The 24930-nt window shown below is 42.0% G+C and overlaps 1 protein-coding gene across 3 annotated transcripts in view; it reads left to right on the top strand.

The window, feature by feature from the left end:
* The window catches only part of MITF (melanocyte inducing transcription factor), a 103808-nt gene that overhangs the window by 36125 nt on the left and 42753 nt on the right, over positions 1–24930 (top strand). For all 3 annotated transcript variants that reach the window (XM_029958387.1, XM_029958386.1, XM_008925685.3), the window contains exon 2: positions 20915–21161. In XM_029958387.1, the coding sequence (XP_029814247.1) occupies positions 20915–21161 (247 nt within the window). The remainder of the gene's footprint in view (positions 1–20914; positions 21162–24930) is intronic.

The raw sequence follows: 24930 nt of genomic DNA, 5'->3' as shown, positions 1-24930 counted from the left end.
GAGGTTCACTTCTGGGCTTCAAAAGTGTTCCCAGGATGTGCTGCACCCGAAGCGTTTGGGGTCAATTAGCATAACTGTTAATTATGTTTTACTAACAAAACAATAAAAACTGATTAAAACCCTCCATTTGGTTGAAATTAAAGCATTCTGTAGAAATGCATTAGCTTTGACATATTTGGTAGGAAGCAATCATAAGGCTTTTCACATCCTTTTTGGTGCTGAATTTCTTTCAGCATACATTAGTACTTAAACTATAATAGAAGTTTTGGTAATCGGTTGAATCCTTGCTTCAAAAATCTTTTCTTTAAATTTGTCTCTGTTTCTGTGTAGGACAGAATTGCAAAAAATAAATTCCAGTGCTTGACTAGCTCTTGTTTGGCATGAAGTTGTAGAGCACTTAAAATTCCTCATACAACAGCTTTAATTGCTCACTAATCTTGCCTAAAGATTGGCTGAGAATGTCAGCTCGGTTCTCCTGTTGCTTATTCTCAGTAGAACAGAGAATGCCTGGAGAAAATGTACTGGGAGCATTTACTGTAGAACCTGGGTGAAGGGGTATGGAAACACTTGCCTGGAGGTCAAACTGTTGACATTTTAGTAGCTGGTTATTGATCTCTATCACTAGTCTGACAGCTGTTGAGCTGTTGTAGAATGAGTTAATAATTTCTTGGTGTAATGCAAAATCAACACCCAGTTGACCTGAGCCCCTGAGCGTGACCCCCATGGAAGGGGATGGTGTGAGATGCTGTTCCCAGCACATCTGCTCTGCTCCACGGAGTCTTCCTCAATGAGCAGCACTTCTGGACAAAGTCTGAGTGGTAGCTGTGCCTTCCTCTTTCCTTTCTGTGTTGTGTTGGGCTTTGATGAATGTGTTAGTGCTCATGTTGTTGGCTGTTCCCTTTTTTTAGAAGCAAATCTTACCCGCAGTAGCTCTATATCCATAGTGAGTAATGGAGAAATCATTGCTCGTTAATGATTCACTTGCAGGTTCCTGTATTGCTGTTGCTCAGTCACTGGTGTTGCTGTTGTCTCCAGCAGCATTGCTCAGCCGAGCACTCAGACCTGATTTTCATAGTTTCAGTAGGTTGTTGTAATGACTGGTTGGCAGGTGTCTGCCTGGTCCTCTGGTCCAAAGTATATCACTCCAGAGCTGGTCCTGTTGATGCTCTTGGCAGGATTGTAGAAATTCTGTGCTGTTGAACCTTGAAGCTACTTAAAGACCACTTGTACCAGTTATTTTTTGTTGGTCTGTAGAAGCTGTGCTTGGGTATTTTCTTAAGGAGTAACTCATGGTTTACCTGTCCTGCTGTCTCCTGTGAACTAAAAAGGATAAATACTAAACTTTGAATTTTCGTTTTGAACTGTATTTCCAGGTAAAGTTCTCATCCCAGTTTCTCCAGAGTGTTTGCTTTCTGCACACTTTGTGATCTGCTTTCTTGGGACATGTGTGTGCTTTGCTGCAGTTATAGGAATGGTGCTTCTAATCAAGGAGCCAAAGCAAACTTCAACTCTTAATAACTCAGCTGCAGAAACAGTGCCCTGAAAGATGCCTGGGGTCACGGAGTCCAGTCCTTTGTCTTAGTCGTACTTGTCATATCCTCCCTAGGCTGATTGAGTTACGCTTGCCTAATAATTCAGCTTCCTATTTTGTAACAGTCATTATTGTAAGCTGTTTCATGGTGCCATTGTTCGAATAAACTATGGAAAAAAAATAATAAAAAGGGCTCACACAAGAACAAGAGGATGCTTTCGCTGCTTCTGGCTTGGTTACTTCCTGTGAAAAAAACCAGTTGCTATGTGATGCTTGGGATTATTCAGCAGCAGTCAGCCCAATAATAGAAATTAATAAGCTAAAAACCCCCGGAAGCTTTAGGATGTGAACAATGTGAAAATGCTGTGGCCTGACTTTTGAATATTCAGTATCTTTTGTTTTTTTTTTTTCTCCTTGATGTCAACTCACCTACCAGTGTGGGTGGCCAAAGCCCAGCGGCTCCGAATCATTTCCCAGCACCTTTGTGCAGGATAACGGAGGCCCTGGGCTTGGCAGTGCTACATTTCAGTCCAGGACAGGTGTGAAACCTGCACCCCAGATGAAGGAATGGGAGAGACACGGCCTCTACTCGGCCATGGTCACAAGCATGAGAGGAGCAGGAGGCTATGGCAGCCCTCAGGCCAAAGAGGATGTGTAGTGGGAGGCTCCATCAGTAAAGCATTGCAGGCTTGGGGTGATTTGGGACCCAGTTATTTTTATGGCTTTCAGGAGTTCCTGGAATTGATTTATTGAATTGATTGTAGGGAGGAAAGGCAGAATATTGTAACGGAAATAGTTTTTGTGGGTTTTTTCCTTGTTTCTTTTTTATTTCCTGGTGGTGAACCGGGTCAGCTTTGTGCAAGGGAAGGCTTTCTCCCACTGTCATTTCACAGCAATGGCTTCATACCCTCTCCATTTTCTGTCTCTTGTGTTGCCCTTCTCCACTTTCCCTTCCCTACACGCTGCCCTTTCCCTCCCATCCCACCTGTTTGCTCCTGGCGCAGTGGGAGCCGGCCTTGTGCCACTGCCAGGAAGGAGTCGGGAGCTCGGCTTGCCCAGGGCACCTTTGCCTTTCTGAATTCATCAGCTCCAGAGTGTCACATACCGGAGAGCTCAGGGCTACCTTTGAGTTTCAGTTTGTGCAAAAAGTGGGAATATCTCTGTTCATATTTATTTTTTAATTGAACTCTTAATGTCTAAAATGAAGCAGCACAGAACCCGATTATTTTTATTTTTTTTGTGAGGGATGCCCTTCAAGCAACCTGAGATTGCTCTGCATCGTGTTGATCCCCAGAAATTATTCGAGAGACCTGGGCCTGAGCTCATATGGGAAACTGCTCTGGATCAATGAAAGAAAACATTCAGCAATGTGCATTTTATACAAGCATTTAAACTTTTTTTTTTTTTTTGGTTTTGTTTAGTAATAAAAGGAACAAAGCTATTATTAGTGACCATGGGCTTGGGAGTTTGCTAAAGCAGCAATAGTTACTCATCTGTTTTCATTTGCAGAAGTATTCTAACAAAGGGAGCCACAAATGCAGCGGCAGGGTTAGGAGGTGGATGGTAGGAGTGGAAGTGCAGTTTCTGGAAGTTGGTGCTTACTAAGACCTTTCTGACTAGTCTGAGTTTTGTGTCATCAGGAGCCCAGGTCCCAGTGAGCTTTTGCTGGATTGGAATGTGAAAGAATGAATCCCCTGGGTAAGTTTTCAGTCCTTTTCTCTTCTCTGAGCTGCAGCAGGGTTGTACAGAGCATTTGTCCCTCCTGGGGTTGTGCCTGCACGTCAGCTCCTGCAGCTGGCTTGTAGGAGATGGAGAACAAGCAATAGGATATGATTATTTTGTTTTAGTTTTCTCTTTCCCCTCCTGGCCCAGGTAGGAATCAAATGGAGAAATCTGACTTAGAACAACAAAACCAACAATATTTCCTTGCTCATTTCTTTTTCCTTTGCAAAGCAACCAAACAAGCATGCACAAGACCTCTGCATGTGCTTTCATGTGCAGCCAGCTGGTTCAGGGTTTGCTCTGTGGCAGATCCATGGGCTGCAGAGCTCACTGTGGATGGTGGGATCCATCCTGCCTGCCAGGGCAGTTTCCTCAGGTGCAAAAGGGCAGGCAGTTTTTCAGCGCAAAATGCTGCAGAGTGTGTCCAAAGAGTCTTTGGGAAATAAGAATGAAATACTCCTATTGATTTCCTTGGGTTTAGGACCATGTCCCAGCTAAGTTTGGTTATGATGCATTGAATAAATGCTTGAATTTAATGCTGGAATTAAATGCTCAGTGAAAGTTGCTGTCTAATAATTCCAATCAACCTTTCTCCCCAATCTTGAAACAGCTATGAGTCTGCTTTGCAATTTGAGTTTAAATCCTAAGGTTGCTAGGGCAAATACTGCAAGAAATATCTTGAATAGTAACAAACTTTAAGAAATTACTGTTTGCCTACATGTCTGTGTGCTGAAGATAGGGACTTAAAACCATGGAATTGCAGAAGACCTAAATGGAAAGGAGAGATGCAGAAAGTAAACTCTTGTCAGTGCAGAGATCTGTTGGGGTAGCTGAGCCATAGCCTAGAAAGTTGCAAGTACTTTTCTAGTGTCAGAAATGATACTGTCAGTGGCTTTTAGATAACAGATAAGCGAGGGAGGAATGATTGAGCTGCTTTATCAGGGTGCTTACAGAAACATGACATTTAGCGTGATAATTGAATAAAAGGTCTTATCTATATTTATGGTTGTTAATGGTCAGAAACTGCCATATAAGAGGACAGATTATATAACTAGTATTAACATTGTAAATATATCTTTTTTTTTCCTGGATTTTATACAAACATTTTTTCAAAAAACATATCTTCTCTCTTTGCTACATTCAATAATATTTTGCTTTCAGATGGCAAACATTTGAGAATAGACTAATAGAGTAGGAAAGATGTTGCACTTGGTGATATTTTTACACATGTAGCAAGGCTTTTTTGATTTTTAGGAATGGGTTATTAAAATTTTTAATCATCCAGTTTTCTTTCCTTTTTTTTTTTTTATAGTTGTTTTGCAAGCACAATAAAATATGTAGACGTAAAAGTTTGAAATGACCTGGCACTAAAGGGAACAAAGAAACCTTCACCCTCTTCAAACAAGATTCTGCACTCAGAACTCCGGTTTGCTTGGTTTCCCTCGATGGCAAACAAATTTTTCAAGTTTACTTTGGCAGTAATTCACACCACCTATGTTAAATAGGAATGGAAGGATGTTTCCAAGCAGCATGTTGCTTTGTTGCCATGCGGAAATGCAGGTTTAAATCTGTTTTCTGTAGGTACTTTGTTGTTTTTTTTTTTTTTTTATTTCGTTCTCTTCTTCCCATGCATCTGTGGGTTCCCAACACCACTGCAAATCATACAGTCATAGACTGGTTTGTGTTGAAAGGGACCTTAAAGATCTTCCACTTCTAACTCCCCTGCCATGGGCAGGGAAAAATTCCATTAGACCAGGTTGCTCAAACTACTCTAAATATTCATGTTTTTAATTGAAATGAGGAAAGTATATGATTTGGCCATTCTGGCTTGAAGTTCACTGTTTAAACTGCTTTGCATGTAAAATGTTAACTGATACAAAAATACATACAGGATGGGATCCACCTGCATTTTCATATTTGTTTTTTTAGTACCAAGGAATTTATTGCATTTAATCTCAAATGACAAATTATAAAGATGGACTTTGCTGCTTAAAGCTTAGCAGTTCTCTTCCAATATCAAAATATTTTTTGGTGCTCTGGTGATTATGGAAAACTTTACAGAAAAGCCCTTGTGTATTGCTTCTTCGAGGGTGGTATTTGGGAGGTTGATAAAACGATGCTGCTGTTGAATAATGCAATGAGAAAACGACAAATCAGTTTGAAAACAGGTTTTAAAGCTGCTGCAGCTCAATCTAGAATATTGTGGCCAGTTTCTAACAAAACTGGCTGCTCCAGGTTTTGTGGAGCTTGGTCTTTGATTGCGGGGTGCACCTTTTTGTTCAGGGTGGGGCAATACCAACCCAGGAGAGTGGTGTTGGGAAATGGATGTTATCCATGAGTTATTCCTGCAGTACTGTGTCCTTACAGGAACACTGTAGGCGTTGCTGTACTTCACTGAGCACTTTGGGGATTTTTTTGTGGTGTGTTTTCATTCTGAGGATGCCTCTCTCAGCTTATTCTCCTTCAGCTGTGTTGGAAGTGCCGTGGTCGTCTTCTAAAGGTGAATCAGCCCATTCTTAGGAACTCCAGCTGTCATTTCCATGTGGGCACGGGGAGGGCTCCTCACCCTCGCAAAATATCATCTTGTGCATTCACTAGAATCACAGTAGCCTTTTACTGCTTTATATTTTTAATGGCAGTATATGGAGGTTTTCCTTAACCAAGTAGGGATACACCTTACCTGAAGTAGTAACTGTTGGGCTGGTTTTGGTGTCAGTCTTGAGTACCTCCCTCCTGGCACTTGCTAAGGCTTCCTTTGCGTTTTCTGTTCTGGGACACAGTAATACTGAGCTCTTGGACCTGTTTGAAAGCTAGAACCCTTTGGCCTGGGAACTCCATTATTCTGGCTGACTTTGCAGTCCCCAGTTTACCTGATGTTGGTTCTGCAGAGGCATGTGGTGGGATGGGTGGTGAAATTTGATTATTTTCTTTTGCCCAGGGCTTTCTCCCTCTTGTGTTTAGGGAATTTTTGAATCTCAGTCTGGAAAGATTTAATGTGCTGGGTTTTTAGTAGTGCTAAACACTTGTTAGATTTTTAAAAACTTGTACATAATCCTTCAAATATTAAAGACTTCAGTTTCAAACTACTTGAATATGGACTTAAGAGTATATTAATGCATCTGATCTGCTCTGGGGTTTTTTTTCAGTGTAACATTTTCAGCTTAACGTTGTTGTGTATTTTGGAGGTCATCTTTGCTTTTCCCCAATTATTTTTTAATAAACCATTTTAGCAGCATGAGCTAATGTAATTGTCCTTAGAAAGCACTTGCTCTGCCAGACAGGAGGGTGTTTTTCAGGTTCCATACTTTGGTTTTGTGTACTTGATTATTACTTGTTTCAGAATAAATTAGGCTGTATTAAAAGAGCACTGGAGGCTGGAGTTCTTTGTTCCCAGGCTGTAAATAACATGGTCAGTGATGGTGTTTTCATTTTGTTCCACTTTCAAACTTCAGTGGAAATTTGAGATGGCATGTCCAGGATGTTGAACACTTACAGGGGGTCAAGGATTTGGCCGTCTTGTGTCTTGTATTCAAAAGGTATCTCACTTAAATCTGCTCTGAATGAAACCTCTTGCTCTGCATGTCTTCTGTCTGCTTTAAGTTGTCTCTTTTCCTAGTAGGTATTTCTTGGGTTTCTGTGTGTCTTGGGGGGAACTCCTTATCTTTTGGTTATCAGTTTTCCTTTGGGAGAAGAAGGGTAGATGAACTTCAACAAATTAGCCCATGTAGCCTTGTAGTTTAAAACATGAGAGCTCCAGCTTTCCAGGATAGCAGAAAGTGGTGGGGAAATTAAGGTGTCCTGTTAAGACTCCTGAAGGTAAATTGGCTTAGTTTTCCTTGCAAAGCAAACTCTCTGGGAGTATGAATTTTCTTCTATCAAAGTTTGCTATAAGTTATAAGCATGTTATAACCATCTTGACCTGAATAAAATACTTAAATTAAATGACCAGTTTTGACTGTCCAGTCTGGACCAGTAAAGGTGCCCCCAAGCTGATCAGGGAGCCATTGCTAGGACAAGAAAATATGGTAGGCATGCCTTTTATTTTCCTATTTTGATTTTGTTCCTTGACTGAATAAAGAGACAATTTTATTTTATTTTTTTTCTCAGGGGAATATTTGATTTAGGCAAAGCTTCTTGACACTGACTCTGTGGGCCAGTTAAACTGAATAACATGGCGTGGTCAACAGAAGGAAAACACGGACTGAGGCTGATCAATCTGATGTGAATGAAGAACAGCTTTTCCTTTTCATCACCTGCTCCCACAGTTTTCTAACTCTAGCTTTATTTCTGTGCTGTTATGTCAGTTATTTGTACCACTTGATGAGAGTTTTTGCCTATTTAAGAAATACTGACTTGGAGGAAATTTTGCATGATGAAAATGACCTTCTTTTGGAGCCTCTTTTCAGACCTTTTCCTAATGTCACTATTGAAGTTAGTCTTGCCTGTTGACTTATTCCATTTGAACCTGTGGCTGCCCCAAGTTAAGTAAGTGCTGTACCCCTCTGGTCTCTGCATGGTTCAATGCAAAAATCTGGGGATGAGTGTGGCAGCCAGACACAAAAGGTGGGGTCAGCTAAGCTGTAGTCTTTTAGTTGCAAAGCAGTGGCACAGAAACTCAAGTTATTTCTAAATTAGCTAGAAAGGAGGGGTTGCATTTTTGAGGTATTATTTACTGCTTCAGTTCAACACTTCTGAACTCTGGCTCACTCAGCTGGGCTAACGTGGGAGGGGATACAGGCAGAGGAGGAAGAGAGGGTTTCCAAGAAATTGCAGCATGATGACTGCTGATAATGGTGTCTCTGTCCAGTTAACCCAGAGTCTGGGTGATAAGAGCAATGTTTCATTAGGACCCAGGTGGGTTGGTAGCTCTAGAAAGCATCTTTGTTTTGGTAGGACCTGCTGAGAAGGCTGTTCAAGCCAGCGTGCTCACCTTCCAGAAGGACTGCATTTGGTGTATGGGAAGGCAACAGCTCCTGTTGTGTGCGATATTCCAGTGCTACTTGAGATCCATGAGCTCTGACAAAGGGTTTGCTTTGTCCTGTGTCTGTCCCGTTGGAGCTTTGGCTGCAGGGGATCTGCTGTGTCCAAGGAACAACTGGATGTGGCACTCAGTGCTCTGGTCTAGTGGACGAGGTGGTGATCGGTCAAAGGTTGGTCTCGATCTTAGAGGTCTTTTCCAACCTAATTGATTCTGTGATTCTGTGTCCTGTAGTTCGTTACTGGCTGCTTCATTCCACAGTGACCTACTTTGATTAGGCAACCAGCCTTTATTTGAACAGGAGCACGTTGTTCCTTCGCCAGTCCTCCAGTTGGAAGCTGTTTCAGGTCTGGACTTCTCAGAATGAGACTGTTGATACCAATTTAATCTTGTTCATAGCTGGTTTATATCGCTTGGTGACGTGCCAGGGTTGTTCTCTCCTGGGTGTTTGTTTCTCAGCTGTATTTATAGACAGCAACACTCATCCCTGTCAACCTCCAGACTTTTCTTTAGCTTCCCACTATAAAGTGGGCTTGTTTCCCTTGTCCCCTCAATTTTAGCTTCTTTTTCTTGAGCAAATTGCCCCAGCAGGACCCCTTGCCCACAGGGTACACAGACATTTTGCACTATGGACACTGGTGCTTCTCCATCCTCTCTGTCATTGCCTTATCTGATACAGCCTGAGGCTGCTGCTTTTGGGCTTTGCAGTGCTGGCCACTTGTGACATTGGGAGTGACTCATTCCCTGGGCTCTTCTCTGTCCCATTGAGTTTAAATTCATCATAGAAATACCGATGATAGACCATATCCTGTTGTGCTTTGAACGATCCTAATGGAGTTGTGGCAGCTCACCAGAAGGATGAGCTGTTTCTCCTGACCTGTGATCTGAAACAATACAGACCAAATCCAGCAGACACAAGTCAAGGGAAATTTTATCCATGAGTTGTTTCCCCGAAGTGTCAGTGGATCCAAGGTTGGAGCCTGAGCAGAGGCATTTGGTAGAGATGTTTCAGGTTACTAGAGAGGAGACGGAAGAGCTTATTTTGAAAGAAAATAACTGGGAATATGAAGAGGGATCCAGGAAAGCCAGTGAGCAATTCAGGTGTGTAATCTGGTAGTAAGCTTAAATGCTGTCCCTGTATAAGGGGAGGAAAAGGAGTGTAATTTGAATGTGGTGTGAGCTCAAGGCAGTGAGCTCAGCCCAGTTTGGGATTTGGAGTTGTTGAAACCTTTGATTCTTTGAAAACAATAAAACAGTGCTCAAAGTAGAGATTACTGGGCTGGAAGGGGAGCAAGAGCAGGAAGAACACGGTGAGAAGCCAGGTACTCACTGGTATCATGCTGTTCCCAAAGCTGCTGTATGCAGGCTGTTTATTTGGGGTGAGGTTGGTGTTTCACCCTTTGCCTCTTTACCCTTTTTATCCCAGCTCAGGGCAGTGCCAGACAGCTGAAGAAGCAGGGCACAAAGCTCCATCTAGTGTGGAAAGAGAGGTGTCTGGGAGCTCACCAAATGAGAAATCCTGCAGAAGCTGCCTTTCCCTAGCCTAGGCACAAGGGTTGTTTTTTTGGTGTTATTGTTTTGGGGGGGGTTTTTTGGTAACTTGTGAATAGTATTGCAAATGCTTTGGCTGTGTAAGTGTTAATTGAATAACTCTGGCATTCTGACAGCTGATGTTCATTTTTGGTGCTCTGGAGTGTGTTCAGGATCATACTAGCTTTAATGCAACTTTAAGTAGTCTGTAATGTCAATTCAAGGAAACTTAAATATATGTCCTTCTGTTAAGATTAGGAATTCAATAGCCAGGTTGCAGCTCTGTGAAGAGAAGACACAGAAGTATAACAATGTATAAGGTTAACACTTTTAAGGTAGAATATCTTTTGACCCTGACTGATTTGTACAATCTTAAGCTACAGTAAGATAGCTAATACAAGTATAAATGGACCAAATATTTTATTATCTGCTTTTAAAAACAGGACAAGAGTAACAAATCATCTTGAGGTTGCAAAAAATAGATTTCCCCCCCCCCCAAATACTTGGAAAGCTAATTGCAGTTCCTGAATGTGGCTTTGCCTCTCTGGATGAATGAGAAAAATATTTTCAGTGTATTATGTGTAAATATTTCAGCATATTATTCACTATGTTGTCCCATTCTTATCCAAAAATAAACTGCTTGTCCTTGTACCGGTAGTACCTCTTCTACAGGTCAGTGCCACAGACCACTGGGCAGAATTTGTCCTTGCCTGAAGCTCGCTGAAATCTGTGGAAAGGTGGGATCAAATACCTATTTGGGTTTTTATTGTTGTTTTAGGGCTTTATATAATTTCCACCATGTTGGGAATACTGGGGCTTCTTCCTTTTTCCAGCATGTTGATAATATTGGGGATTGTTTCTGCTGGGGGAGGATCATGGGGAATAGAAGAAGGTGAGTGAAGAGAAGGTGAAGTTTTCATCCAGATTGGCAGGTTGAGGTGAGGGCATGGCTTCCAGCACTAACTCCTCTGAACCAAGAACGTGAAGAAATGGCAGGGTCACTCTGCTCTCAGCAGCAGGTTTGCCAAGCTTTTGTTCTGCAGAAACGTGCGGCTGCTGCCGAGTCCAGACTGAGCCGTTACAATACAGCTTTTTGGGGACAGCAGCACAGTGGCTGCTGGGCTCCAGCAAGTCTAGAACTGTGCATCATTTCCAGGTGACTTTGCTGCATGTTTATAAACCTGGCTGACTAATGGAGCACTGTGTAGTCGTCTGCTGTGGCCTAAAATAACAGGAGGTGTGAACTGCTGCTCCACAGCAGTGGTGGGTGCTCCCGCAGGTACTTTGCCAAGGTCACGAATGCTAAATAAACCAGATTAAACAAAACCCTGCTGCAGGAATGCATGATTAACTGTGGTCTTTGCAGGATTTATTGGCTATAAGCTAAGCGCCTGCCTTTATTTTTTTGCCCTAGTAACTAAGGCAGATGTGAACTTCAAGTCCAGTGAAACATTTTTTGGCTCTTGCCTCTGTTTACATGATTCAGGAGTTTGCAGTAGTTCCACAACAAATATAGCTTTGAACAGAAATAGCCATTCAAGTGCTATGCTTCTGGCAGAGCAGAACAGATTAAGAGGGTCTAACAAAAAGGCCTGTAAATAGTTTTGAGTTGGTTGCTTTTTTTTTTCAAAAATAGACCACAAGGGTATTTTGAAAAGTAAGAAGTGGTGTTCCTGCAGCAAATGACATGGACAGCACGGCTCTCTTCATTGTCAGTGAACTGTGCAAAACATGCACCATGCTGAACAGTTTTACTTGAAAAAATCCCCTTGTCTAGAAATGCATCAACTGTGTTAATTTTTGAGATTTTATTTGGTTTCATAAAGTTATTTCTGAGGATTTTTCCTGATGTCTTCTCTGCGAGAGGCACTTGTGCTTTTTAGATGCAACGTAAGAGATGCAGAGCAAAAGAGTAATTGCAAAATTAAATTAAGGCTGTGTATTAGCAGGGCTGCATTTGAGGTGTTAAAAGACCTATAAATAGATTAAGGAGGATCTTTTTTTATATATTTTGACACTGTGAAATCCAGAAGTATAAATGTTACTTGTATGTTTTTACTTTGAAAGAGACCTCATTCTGTATTACGTTTTTCATTTGTTATTTTTTATTTACATGTGACCCCAATTTAAGTAATTATTCTCATTCCCTCTCTCTGGTGTTCATGAACAGTTTCTGGTTAGAAACACAAGATGCAGAATTTTTTGATGGAGGTGGAGAGGGAATTATCAGAACAGACCCTGGAGATGCAGTTCCCCACTCCTGAAGCCTTTAAATATTTCTGTGAAAGAGTGCAGTTCATATAGATGTGACGAATTTAAAATAGAATTTGCAACTGCTGGATGGTGGGTGAAGAGGTCACTTTAACCAACACTGGCACTGACCTACCCCAACCATCCTGACCCACAGTGTATACCCAAAGGCTGTAAGCACACAGAAACTCAGAAAATCCCTGAGCTTGGGATTTGGGAGAGGTACCTGGAGACAAAAGGACCTTAGCGCTGGATGTGTCTGTACTGAGGATGCTGCTGGATCCCGTGGTAGCATAGCAGTGATACCTGATGGACTGTGTGTGGGGGGTTGCTTTCTCCAGGAGCTTTGGTTTGGGATTACCCCGTGTCAGGGATGTTGGATGGCATTGAATGGCCTAAGCAAGGGAACTGAAAACTGTCTGGTCTGTAGTTGTTTGCAGTGGTGATTCCTCCATTTTGCTTGGCCTCAATTAGCACATCTGTAAATATCAGTAATGTTTTCTTACATGGACAGCTGAAGCTTATCCCAGTTTCCTGTCTGCTGTGAAAACCCAAGGCAGCAAGTCTGGCACATCTGTCCTGCTATTGCAAATCGTAATTGCAATGTAAATATGCAAATAGTTGGTAAAGTAACTTGTTCCTGAATAAAGGCTTTTTCCACTGCCCAGAGTCATTCAGCTTACACAGTCACACAATCCTCCTTGTCCCAATAACTCTTCCACAAATAGACAAAAGTGTAGAAGAACTATGAACAATGCTTAAGAACACTCAAACTGAAGTTTACTTCAAGCATGTGGACGCTGAGGAATTGGTTTCTGCAGTCTGGAGAATTGCTTTGCTAGAAAGAAAAGTTGCTGAACACACTTGCTGATTTGATCAGGTTCCATAATGAACAGCTAGTGCTGTGGCTGGAGATGGAAGTGAGATATCTGTCCAAGATTATTTTAATGTTAGAGTTATTGAAGTAATGACTTAGGGGTTGTTTGTTCCCTTGCCCATAGTTTTCACTGTAAGAAGCAAGTCCTCCAAGCTGATAACACTGACTGATCACACATCAAGCACTGAATTCACTGTGTGGTTTTCATCGTGACTCTTTGGGGTTAATCATTTAAAGCAAATCTTCCATAAACACTTTCCCTTTTGCTCCTTAAGATCCTGTTTGCTCAACATACCAGAGCAGGGATGTCATCTGCACGAGATGAGGCTTCGAGCTGCCTCATCCTCTTTGGAAAGCGTTAAATAGTGCTGTAACAGTGGAGTCAGTAAGCAGAAAACCTTGGATGAGTGGAAGGATTTAGGCTGGGAATTGCTGGGTCACGTTAAGCGTTGAGGAGCATGGTGGCTTTTTAGCTTGAAAGGAATATGAGCATGTAAATTATGGGTACAATCTGTGAACACAGCATGGTCGAGTCTTGTTTTCTTCAGGACTGCATCTGTGAATAAACTTGCTATCTAACTATGATAGATAATTTCTAAACCAAGATATGATGGAAAGTTGTTGTGGAGTCAGACCTGGGCACTATTTAGTTGCAAAGTATCAAAAAGTGTGGTGATCATACGTCATCTTCCCTCTCAGCGACAGCGTTATCGTCTGTATTTACTCTGGTAAAAGAACGTAAATTCTGTATTACAAAATCAAACCCTACAGAGGTTGTTAGTGGAGAGTTATCTCCTCGATTTTTTCTTTTATCACCTCTTGATTGTTTTAGCTATCTGGCTTTTTGTTTTGCAAATTTGCGTAGAGCCTTTCAGAGAGGGAAGTACCCATAGTATGGTGTCTGAAAAATGGTTCAAAAAGCCTTTAGCAAGGTCAGACTTTAAAGTGAAAGACAAATCTGTCTTCACCTGCCTGTTCCTTTTCTGCTTGAAGGTTTCAGCCTCTTTGAGCAGAGGTGAAACTGGGGAAGTGTGTGTACACTGTCAGATCGACTCTCCATACCATTAGAGATGCACATCTGGCTCTTGTGAGATGCATGTCCAGTGGTTCCTAGGTAGAGGTTCACCTAGTTGAGCCTTGAATGTGAAGGAGTTGTATCCCAGAAAACTAATTTGTCTTGCACTCACCCTTTCTCTTTGTCTTTTTGGTGATAAAGATCGTGAGAAAACGGTGCTGTTACAGACAGCCCTTATCCACTTCTCTGATGGTGTTAATGGCCTGATCACACCCCTTTTAATTAATGAATGGGAGAAGTGCTTTCAATGCCAGCCCTTGTCTTCCATTTCTCCCAGTGCTCTTGGGATGGTGAGGGTGGTACAGCTGCCTGGGTGCAGGTGTGGGGATCACACTCAGCCCCACGGTAGTGCTGGACATTCATCCGTGCTTGCTGTGGATCCACACCTTGCTCCGAGCTGTCCCTGTCAGGGCTCTGTGCAGTGCTCTCATGCAGGTGAGACAGGATGTAGTGAGATGTCGACTCCAAACTTCTGAGGTGTTTCAGAGTCGTTTCACGATATACAAAGACCTTGTGTGTGGCTGCCTCAACCCTCCCTTCCTTTCTCCTCGGTAGGTGCTGGATTGCACAGGTCTGCAGTGCCGGGAACCGCTGCCTGTGTTGCTGCTCCGTGGGGATTGGAGTTGCCAGGTCCTTATCTGGAGCCTCCCCTAGAGACACAGCCGGGCCCGGACGCCGCTTGACTTTCACCCGAGGGTGCTCAGCAAAAGCCCTTGGACACAAAATTGGGGGGAAAGATGGAGGCTGTTAGAGTTCAGATGTTCATGCCCTGCTCCCTTGACAGCTTCTGTCTGTGAGTGACGCTTTCCCGGGTGACGGCACCGTGAGCAGATTATTGTGTGATTGATTTGCTGTGGTGGAGGTTGTGTTCTGGGAGTTAGATATACCATGCTTGAGAGCTGGCCACTGTCTCCTGCAGCTGGGGCTGACCTGCTGAGAGATCATGGTGACTTTGAGGAGGGGAAGACTTGTAAAATACTCTGTGTTTAAAAGAAAAGTAATTAAATATGCATATAAATATCTCTCCTTCTGAAACGTCATGGCATACACAGACATTTGGGCTAATGGGTGTGTTCGGTTTAGGTGTAAAAAGATTTGGTGCGTTATAACGATTATTCTGTGGAAATCTTTCAGGATACTATGGGTTTGCAGTTATTTATCTCCCTTTAAAAAGAAACGTAAAGGATTGTAAAATGTGACCTTTGCAGATTCTGGATGGAACCTCTTAATTTTACCTGGTTCCTTAATCTGATTGTGATCAAGCTTTCCAGGCTGTACTGCAAGCTGTCCCCCCAGGTAAATGGGCATTCAAGCAGATCAACTTGCGGCATTTTATTAAGTCAACACTCATGCAAAAGCCACCTCCAGAGCTTAATAATTATTTACTGAGTGCTCCTGGGTCATGAGAGAGGTTTTCATTAAGTTCAGAAAGCATTATGTTCAGCAGCTTGTGAAGGTGTGTTTTAAAGACAAGAAGAAAAATGGAAAACTACTAAATGGTGTACAACAACTTAAAGAAATTCTTAGCGAGGATTAAATATTTTTGTTTGTGGGGTTGGGTTTTGTTGGAGGGGGTTTTTTTTGGAGGTGTGTGTGGTTTTTGGTTTTGTTTTGTTTTTTTTTTCCAAAGCAAGTGTGTCCACTGCATTAATTGGATTTGGGATTCAACCCTTAGCTCCTTGGTAGTAGGTCTGCGTGGTTGATTGCAGGGTTTTTCCTTCCTTCTCCACCCAACCAGGTGCACACAATGCATTCAGGGAGATGGATGGATGGATGCCTTTTGGGCTGTGAGGTGTTCTGTGGGTGCAGCCCATGGTGTGGGGTGAGCAGTGCTGCAGCAGGAGAGCAGCTCTGAGCTGGTGCAGGTCAGGATGCAAAAGCAGTTGAGGGACAGAAAACATCTACCTTGATGAAGGAGCAGATGCAGCCTGTCTCTTTAAACATGTAACCTTCAAGTGCAGAAACCTTTCATGTAGAAGCCTGAAACATAGTCCTGGCTTTATTATAAAGGCTGATAAAGGTCTCCACACCGTTTTTGTAACTGCTCTGTCCTTGGCAAGTCAGGACATACAAAGGTGCCAACTCTTGGGCTTGGTTTTTTCTGCACTGATACTTCGAGCAGTGCCAGGCAGTTGGCGCGGTGAGTGGAGTGTCACTGTAACCCACAATCAATTATTAAATGTTAGGAATGAAGTACAAAGTGCTCCAGGGGGAAATGCTGTAGTAGTTGGAATCCCTTACCTTGGCTGAGGATGGGAGAGAAGGGATTGTGTAGAGTATTTTTGTTCTTTGTGGACTTTCTACATTTTGTATTATAATTTTTTTTTGGGGGGGGTGGTGTAGTGTGTATAATCTGGGTCCTCTTTGCATTTATTTTTTTCTTTTGTTATTCCCTTTTCTGTCACCCCCTCTCTGAGGCAAACAGTGGTGCTTGTTGGCAAGTTAGATGCTGCTGCAAGCATTGTTGCCTCAGTTACATATTTAGTACAGGGAATAAAAAGTTACTTGACGTTTTACTACTTGGTAGAGAGGTTGAAAACAGAATTTGGACAAATCAACTAGAGGAAACTCTAGTGGTTGTGGAACAGGAGGGGTGTTGGAAGGGGCCTGTGGGGTGGTCTCTTCTGAAAATGCCTTCTGGAGGTCCAACCAAGTATTTGAGTTGTAGCATTGGCAATCTCTCATCTGCTTGCTAAAGATCAAGATTGTTTTATACTAATGTTGGATACTTAAATGTGGATGCCTTTCTTTTCTCTATAAATAATTATGAATGACATAAGGGTAAGAAATTAACACAAGGGTTTAAATCCCGTGTTATTTCTTCTGAGATCTGGTACAGCTCAGTGGATTTCCTGAGGTGCTAAATCTGCTTTACTTGGCTGATTTCTCTGTGGACTACCCCATTAACAAACAGTTGGCATGAATGGAGGAGAGCAGCAGCCTCCCTCTTGTGTGCCATTTCTCTGTTTAGAGCAGGGTAGTACATCCTGCCCAAAGAAAGTGGGCTTTTTTTTTTTTCTTATTTTTTTTTTGTTTGACTCTTGTTCATCTCTAGTTGAGGAAACTTGGGTTTTGAGGGGTTTATCTGTGCTTTAATTATTGTAATTTGTCTAAGAAACCTTACATTGTAGACTTTTCTTTTTTTTCTGAAATAATTTTTAAACAGCAGTTAAAAAGCAAAGATGAGTTAAATATTTTTTCGAGTTCAAAATCACCAGAGAAGTTTCTTAGCAAATATGTAGCTGTTGCAAAATAATACTTGTGAACCAGACAACTCATTTAAATACTGTATGTGAACCAGAGAGCTGGTTTGATCAATTTATAGGAATCAAAAAACAAAACTGGCCAACAAAAGATGAGTTTGTCTTTTTGGCCAAGGAGGCAGATAAAATAATCAGTACACATCTGGGAAGGTAGATTAGGCTGTAAGAGGTATGGTCCCTCTAATCTCTGGAGTCAATGACAACAAAATCAAACTTGATTTTAATATGATCAGTTGCCTTTTATTATGCAACAACCACCTGTGTTATAATTTGTGTGCAGTAACTAACATTTCCCAGGCATCTGTGCAAAGGATATGTAATTTAAACTCATTTAATAAAATGTTATCACTTCAGGATTAATTGGATCGGCACATGACACATAACTAATAACTCCCAGTCTGTATTACACTGTGCTTATTAGACTGCTAATGGATAACTGGTTTAATCATGTGTCAATTAAAGGGATGAGTCGGTTTCATTTATTGCAATTAGATGGTTTCCATAAACTGTTTGCAGGAAGTATCTAAATCACATCGTGTATCAGCTGCGTGTGTGGGCTCTGTTACCAACTCTGCATGATCTGGGGGTGAATCAGTTCGTGGATGGGAGTTTTGAATCCACATGTCCAGTTCTGGGCTGTACTGTGGCACGTGGCACAGAGCTTGATCATGGGAAGGGATCTGCCTGCGAGGCAGCATGTAGAGGTCAAGAAACTTTAAAAAGATGCGTTTTCAAACTTGTCCTGATGAAGCCTTTGAAATAACAAGTCTTTAATCGCTTCTTTGATTGGAAAAGTGAGTTTCTGGCAAACTTACTGCTTGCTCTGTGGAGGGTATATGGTGATGAAACCCAGATTATCTTCTATTCCACCTCGGAGTGTTCTGTGCTTAAGAAGAGGAGCAGACATGGTGGAGAAGGGAAGCTGGGCATTCGAACTCGCCTGCATTGATGGTGTGATTGTTGGGTGCCCATCTCTTTTTTCCAAGTAACAAGGGATAGGATAAGAGGAGATGGCCTCAACTTGTGTGAGGGGAGGCTTAGATTGAATATTAGGAAAAGTTTCTTCACCAAAAGGGTTGTCAAGTACTGAAACGGGCTGTCCAGGGAAGTGGTTGAGTCACCAAAGACATGTGGATGTGGCTCTTCAGGACAGAGTTTAGTGGTGGACTTGGCAGTGCTGGGTTAACGGTTGGACTTGATGGTCTTGGAGATCTTTTCCAACCTAAACAATTCCATGATTCTTTGGCAGTAACTGCAATCTGGCAGCACGTGCCTGCCAGCACTGCCTGCGTTCAGGGCTTGTGGGCCTCTATACCATGTAAAATACTGAGCAGAATTGCAAAAGAAATAAAACCTGGAAGTGTCTCTGCCCTTTGGGGAAGAATTTGGCAGAGCAGCATTTTCTGGGTCTGTTGTCTCTTTCAAAGACACGATACTTGAAGCTTTTGTTGACAATTTTCAATCAGTGCTAGAGCCCTGAATCACCGGCAGGAAGCTGGAGGGGTGGTTGTTGGTCTGAGCAGGTACAATAATTGTGTGAGTGAGATCAGGTTCCTGGCAGGGGCTGTTCGTAATCAGTGGAAATTATTTCTCCTTCCTTCTCCCTCGCATTCCCCAAAATTTCAGTACATGGGAAGGTTCTTCTGAGATGGTTTCCAGCACACTTGGCTTTGGTTGGCGGAGAAACAGTTCAAAATGAAAGGAGGTGGGAGGAACTACTGGGTTACCAATTTTGCAGCATTAAATATCTGTAAAAAATACCAGTAGCACACAAATGAGAACACACACAAATGTTCAGTGTGATACATGATTCGCTTTTCTTCAACATGAGGACAATGAATCCTTCCTTGAAAACAACATTTGAGTGCCTTTTTTTGCTCAGGTATTACAGTGGTCTCCATAGTGGGATGCACAGTGGTGGGCAGGAGGAAAATATTATCACTTCAGTAATACTTGTATATAATTCATAAATAAATAAATATACATATATTGGGAGTGCATGCTCAAACATTCCTGTTAGGAATGTGTAATCAAAAAAATTGGAAGGCCACTGATCTCTAACTATCGTAGTCATGGAAATAAAGCGTCTCCTCTGTTTGGAGAAGTGGTTCAGATGTGCAGCCAGAAAACAAGCTGCTGGGTTTAGATGTGAGAATGCTTCACCCTTAATTGAAAAAGGGAGTGTTTTTTACAAGTATCACAGTCAATGACTTGTCTTGAGCAGCTAATTAGTACGATTATTCCGCAGCTGCATTAGTTTCACCACAAAGGTTTTCTCTTGTTTTATCAAAAGGATCAGTGTCTCTGTGAATGTTTCAACCTGACAGGTCTTAAATAGCAAGATGGTCCCCTGCCTCCCTGCCCCCAAAATGTGTGCTCTGGAAGAGCAGAGTTTGATCTCTTGGGGCATTAAGTGTGGGTTCTCCTTTTTTTTGTGTTTCTACCCTGAACTGTGTTCAACATCAGTCCTAAACAAAGCTGGAAAACTTCCAGCAGTGCTGGCTCCCGTTGCCCAAGCACAAGCAGCGCTCGGTGCCCGCAGCCTCTGAGCAAGACCTGGAAGGGATGTTGGCTCCCAGACTCCTGTGTCCTGCCAGCATCCTGCAGGTACCACCGAAGCACTGGAGCCAGAGGTGGGGTTTTCAAGAGCAGCCTCCTCCTAGAGTGGGAGGGTTACTGCTGGCATGGCCCCGCATCACGACAGCCTAATGAGCCCTGTCCTTCCATGGGCTGACAGCAGCCAGCAGAATCTGAACCCAAATATGCTGAGTTATGCGCATTGTAGCTCTTTCTTATATGGAGTCATGTATTCTTACCCACTTCCAACATCCTTCCCTTGAAGGATGTGCAGATTGGTGTTTGCATACCCTAATTGTTCTGCCTTACACTACAGGAATGAGTTTTAGTTCTGAGGGCTAAGAAAAGGATGAGTTGCTTCAAAAGGTGTCCCTGCAGTCCATGGCAAAGTCCAGTGGTCTGTCCCAGGCTCTGCCAATGGCATAGAGGTAGCCCTTAGGGGTTAGGGAAGTGCTGTGTGCCAGGCTGTTGCTCTTTATAAAGTATGACTGGAATAAAGCTGTTACTGTTGTTTATTCTACCTGTTCTTGTATGTCACTCCACTTGGAAGATGCTGGTAGGCCTGGGGTGGGAGTTGAGTGTTTTTGTGGAGGTCTGGTTTCTGGCTTTGAGGTGTGTCACCTCCAGCAAATCCAACCCCAAGGTAGTATTTCGCAAAAATAAGTGAACTTTGTTATGTTGTGTTTTCATGGGAGAGGCAGATTTACTTTATTTATTTATTTATTTTTGAGCTAGACCTGGAGTATTATCTACACCTATCATAAGACTTGCTGCAGGCAGCCCTTTATTACTTTTTTAAGAAAAAGGAATACGAGTGCCTTCCCTTGTCTATAAAAGCATTTGTTTTTTCTTGTGGGCGGTTAGTGCAAAATTTGAAAGAGCAAATAGCTCTTTACAGCTGGATGTTGGCGTTTGGAAGTGGTTGGCTGCAGTCAAGTTAAGGCAGCCTAATGTGGCCGCTAAGTACCTCAAGTAGGTCGACTCCGAGTTCCCCCTCGCGCGGTGCGTCGTATCCTCACCCACACCCCGGTCTAACTCCTCGGGCTCCGACCGCTGGAGCCACTATCCCGCTTGGTGGAAGCTGAGCTGTCTTTCTCTGGTCTTCCCACAGCAATTCCGAGCATCCTGGCGCTTCCAAGCCTCCCTTAAGCTCCTCCAGCATGACCTCACGAATCCTGCTACGACAGCAGCTCATGCGTGAGCAGATGCAGGAGCAGGAGCGTCGGGAGCAGCAGCAGAAGCAGCAAGCAGCCCAGTTCATGCAGCAGCGGGTGCCCGTGAGCCAGACCCCTGCCATCAACGTGAGCGTGCCCACCAGCCTGCCCCCCGCCACCCAGGTGCCCATGGAGGTCCTCAAGGTACGCTCTGCCTTTCCTCTCAGGAGCTTGCGCTCGTCCGAACGTTCTTTATTTGCGTGATTCCAGGGATTTTTGGCAAGGAAATTTTGCAAATATTCTGCACTCTGGCTTGACTTGCAGCTTGTTTTGGTGTCCTGATAGCGAAGAGTGGAAAAACCTTTTTTAAAAAGTTTGTGTAACTTTTTGTTTTCTTTGAACTGTGAGATGTCTGGAGGGGGGTTTTGTTACAAAACGAATGTTTCCGTCGCTTTTCCCTTTGGAAAACACTTCTCAGTCTTTCTAGCGCGTAATTATTTTCAAAAAGAAGTTATTAGTAGATATTCAAATCAATATTTTGGTTTTTAGAAGAAAACAATGAAATATTTTTGTAAGATGGAGTCAAAACTCTTTACAAAAGAGCTCCTCAGAAAGCCTTAATCTGAAATATGGGTGAGTTTCCAGCCTCTTGCAACGAGTCTTTGTAATCCCTTTTTGTTTAAATGACTTGTTTGCTATTAGTAGCTTTGGATTCCTTGTCCTACTGGAAACTGTAGGAGCTTGTTAGTGTCCCTCTGTCAAAGGGGATGTAGCTTGCTAATTACTCAGGGAAAAACGTGAACAACTATAAGAAAAGAGATAATTTCACGCACTGCTTAAGTTCAAGTGGACTGAAGTGACATGAAAAGTGCGAGTACAACAATGAGAAATGTTTTGGAGAAGTTTGCTCACATATTTCAAAAAAAACATTTTTCACTAGTTTTGAAGAGCGTACTCTGCATTACTGCTGAATCTTTTTATTACAGTTTGATGTTTAGTAACCACTTTCAGTCAGGGAGCATGTTCTCACCACATAAGTTAATTGAGCTTGGTTACAAACCACTCGTAGTTTGCTCCTTGCTGTTATATATCAACAATGCGTTGTCAAAGATTTAGTTTTAAAATAGACTTGCAGGCTCATGATATTGAGGCAGTCTGTGTGATGGGTTTGTGAAGAAAATATAGGATCACTTTATTGAGTCTGCATTATGGCATTGTGTTGTCAGCGCCAAAACTAACACTTAGTTGGGACATCAGGGTAATGCAAAGAGGTAGCAGTTGAATTTTGAATTCTAGGTATATATACACACACATTTCCATTAAAAATTAAATATGATATACTCTTAAGCATGTGTGCATGTGTATAGAAATATGTAAAAGGAGTCTGAAATTGTCTGTGAAGAGCTGTTTTGTCTAACATTAGTGCATTACTCACAGTGTTTGTGTATAACGATTTGTTAAACTTGTTTCTAGGTTATGGCAGTGTTATAATTCAGATCTAGCAGAAGTGTATGTGCTATGAAATAGTGTCTTGTTTGGAATGCACCTAGTTAAATAAGCATATGTTACGTTTTTTACATTCTTTCATCCTAATATATTGTGACTTGAATTTTAGGGTACTTTTTAAACCTCTGTCAAAATTTGTAGGGAAGCATTTATTTTCTGATGATATTTTACTGATAAGGAAGGAGTGTAATATCTTAAAGAAGCATTGGCAGTTGTCTTTATTGTTCATTTTGCAAATGCCTCTTTCTGTAAGAGTGGAGGGGAAGCAGTCCTTGATTTCTGAGGGACAGAAGACACTGCAGATGGAAGGTGATGCTCAATTATTGCAAATGGGTTATACTGGGAATTGGCTTGTCACAGGTCTGGATGCAGAGCTGTAACCTGCTGGAGCATTGCTTGGGAACTTCACCCAAAGGACTTGAATCCTTGTCCCTTAGGATTCCAAAAGTAGTATCTATTCCCTGTTTCCTTCTGATGGAGAAGGATCTCCTGGAAAGAGGGAGAACACCTCTCTTGCACTTGTCTTTGGCCCAAATAACAGAGTGCATGACCCTATAGAGCAAAAAATTATGAGAATGTACCCTTAACTGGCTTGTAAAATAGAAGTAATTACTGGCAGCAACTACCCACTGGTAGCAGAATTGTGATGGTTGTGGAAATATGAGCTACCTGCTGGACTGAAAAAATGTCCGTCTTTTCATCACCTACATTTACATATGTAACAATCAAAATTATCAAAACCAAGTCCTCTTGGTCTCTGTGTGTGAGAGAAGAGAGTCTGCTTTGCACAGTTTTGGTGCTTGTGTTTTTGGTGGGGGAAAGGTTCATCTTTTTATCCTTACTGATAAAATTGTACAAAAAAATTGATACAAAATACCAGTCTTGAAGTCATGATCTACCTGAAAATTTACCACTGATGCTTCAATGAAAGTAGGATTTGGCTAAAAGGCCCATATAATTTTGTGTTTGTTTGGGAGTTTTTTTGGGGGGGGAGGGAGGATTGTTTTGTTTTTCTTTTTTTTGTTTTGTTTTTCCAAATAGGATACTTGGCTCAAAAGCTGAGATTAACAATAACTCAGGATCTTCCTGGTGCCAGTGTGCTGACAGGCAGCTCTGCCTGCAGTGACATCATTTCCCTGCAGCTGCTTTTTACACTTCAGTTGTTTTTTAGCTGTAGACAAATTTTCCATATGAGCTGTACAGAAGTTTTAATTAGATAAATAGGGAACTAAGTTGGTAACTTTATTATCCAGATGGTCTGGATTTAGTGACCTTAAAGAATGAGATAGACAAAAAGGGGGTTTTTACACTTTCAGAAATGTTAATCTGCAAAGCAACTTTGTTTAAATGAGGTCTTTTTGAATATTACTTCACGAACAAGATGAAATGTAGTAGCTGTTTTTGTTGTTTGTTTGTTTTGGAACTTTGTATCAAGAAACCCCACTCTAAGCCCATTGAATTTCTCAGTGTTTTGTGTTTTTAATTGTATTGTGTGACTTGCCCTTTCACCCATATCTCACAGTGTGAGAAGAAGAAGAATACTTGCATATCTGAGGATGGTAATTCGGAATGACTAGTTTAAAAAGAAGCCAAATGTGTTAATGAGCTTGGATTTTATGTTTGTTTTCAAGATGTTCATTTAGAAACAATACAGAAAGAGAAATACGTACAAATCTATGTCACATTGCATAGGAATCTCCAAATTGCATAACTTAGTATGCTCAAGGCCATGTGAATAAATGGGATTTCATTTTCTTGAGTAATGACTTCTTATTGCATCACTTCTCTACCAAGTAATGTAGCTTGGCAAGGTAGGAAATGACCTGTTGGAATTCAAATTTTGCATTGCTTCGTGCAGTCTAATTAAGAGGTGGGCTGGGAGTAGCACCTTCTCATCCATCTCCTGTTGGTAGTTAAGGACCAAATCTACAGATAGATGTCACCAGGGATTCTTTCCTTCTGCTGCAATTCAACTTCTTGTACTGCCTTGGAAAAAAGAGTATATAACCTAAAAGGTTGATCATTTGAGTAGTTCCAAGTCCTATCAGTGTTGGATCTGTTCCTGAGGTACAAAATAAGCTTATGTTTTTATTTAAAAGGATTAACTTCTTTTCAAAGAGTTTGTCTTAAGATGTCTTCATGCTTCTTCCATCCTGGTATCTTTTAGTTTATATTTAGTGTATATTTAATGGGTATTAAGAAGCTGTTCTTTTTGTTGGTGGTGTTTGAAGTTATTCTCTTGTCTGGTTGGACTTCTCATCTGTTGGAGCAGAAGCAGTGCTGCAGATCTCAGCTTCAGTGTTCCAGAGCTGATCTCTGGGAGCTGGTTGCTGCATTTCTGTAGGCAGGGTTAGCCCAGGACTTGAGGAGGTCGTGCAGTCACTGAGGCCTGATGGTAGGTTAGTCCTGTTGCTCCTCAGTAGTCTATTTGCAAAACAATGCTGTTATTAATCCCATACCCTGTGGA

This window comes from Manacus vitellinus, unplaced genomic scaffold (genome assembly GCF_001715985.3).
Source record: "Manacus vitellinus isolate BGI_N305 unplaced genomic scaffold, ASM171598v3 scaffold_14_pilon, whole genome shotgun sequence".
In the NCBI taxonomy this organism is placed as follows: Eukaryota; Metazoa; Chordata; class Aves; order Passeriformes; family Pipridae; genus Manacus; species Manacus vitellinus.
The sequence above is the reverse complement of the archived record's forward strand: the minus strand, read 5'-3'. Positions and strand labels throughout refer to the sequence as shown.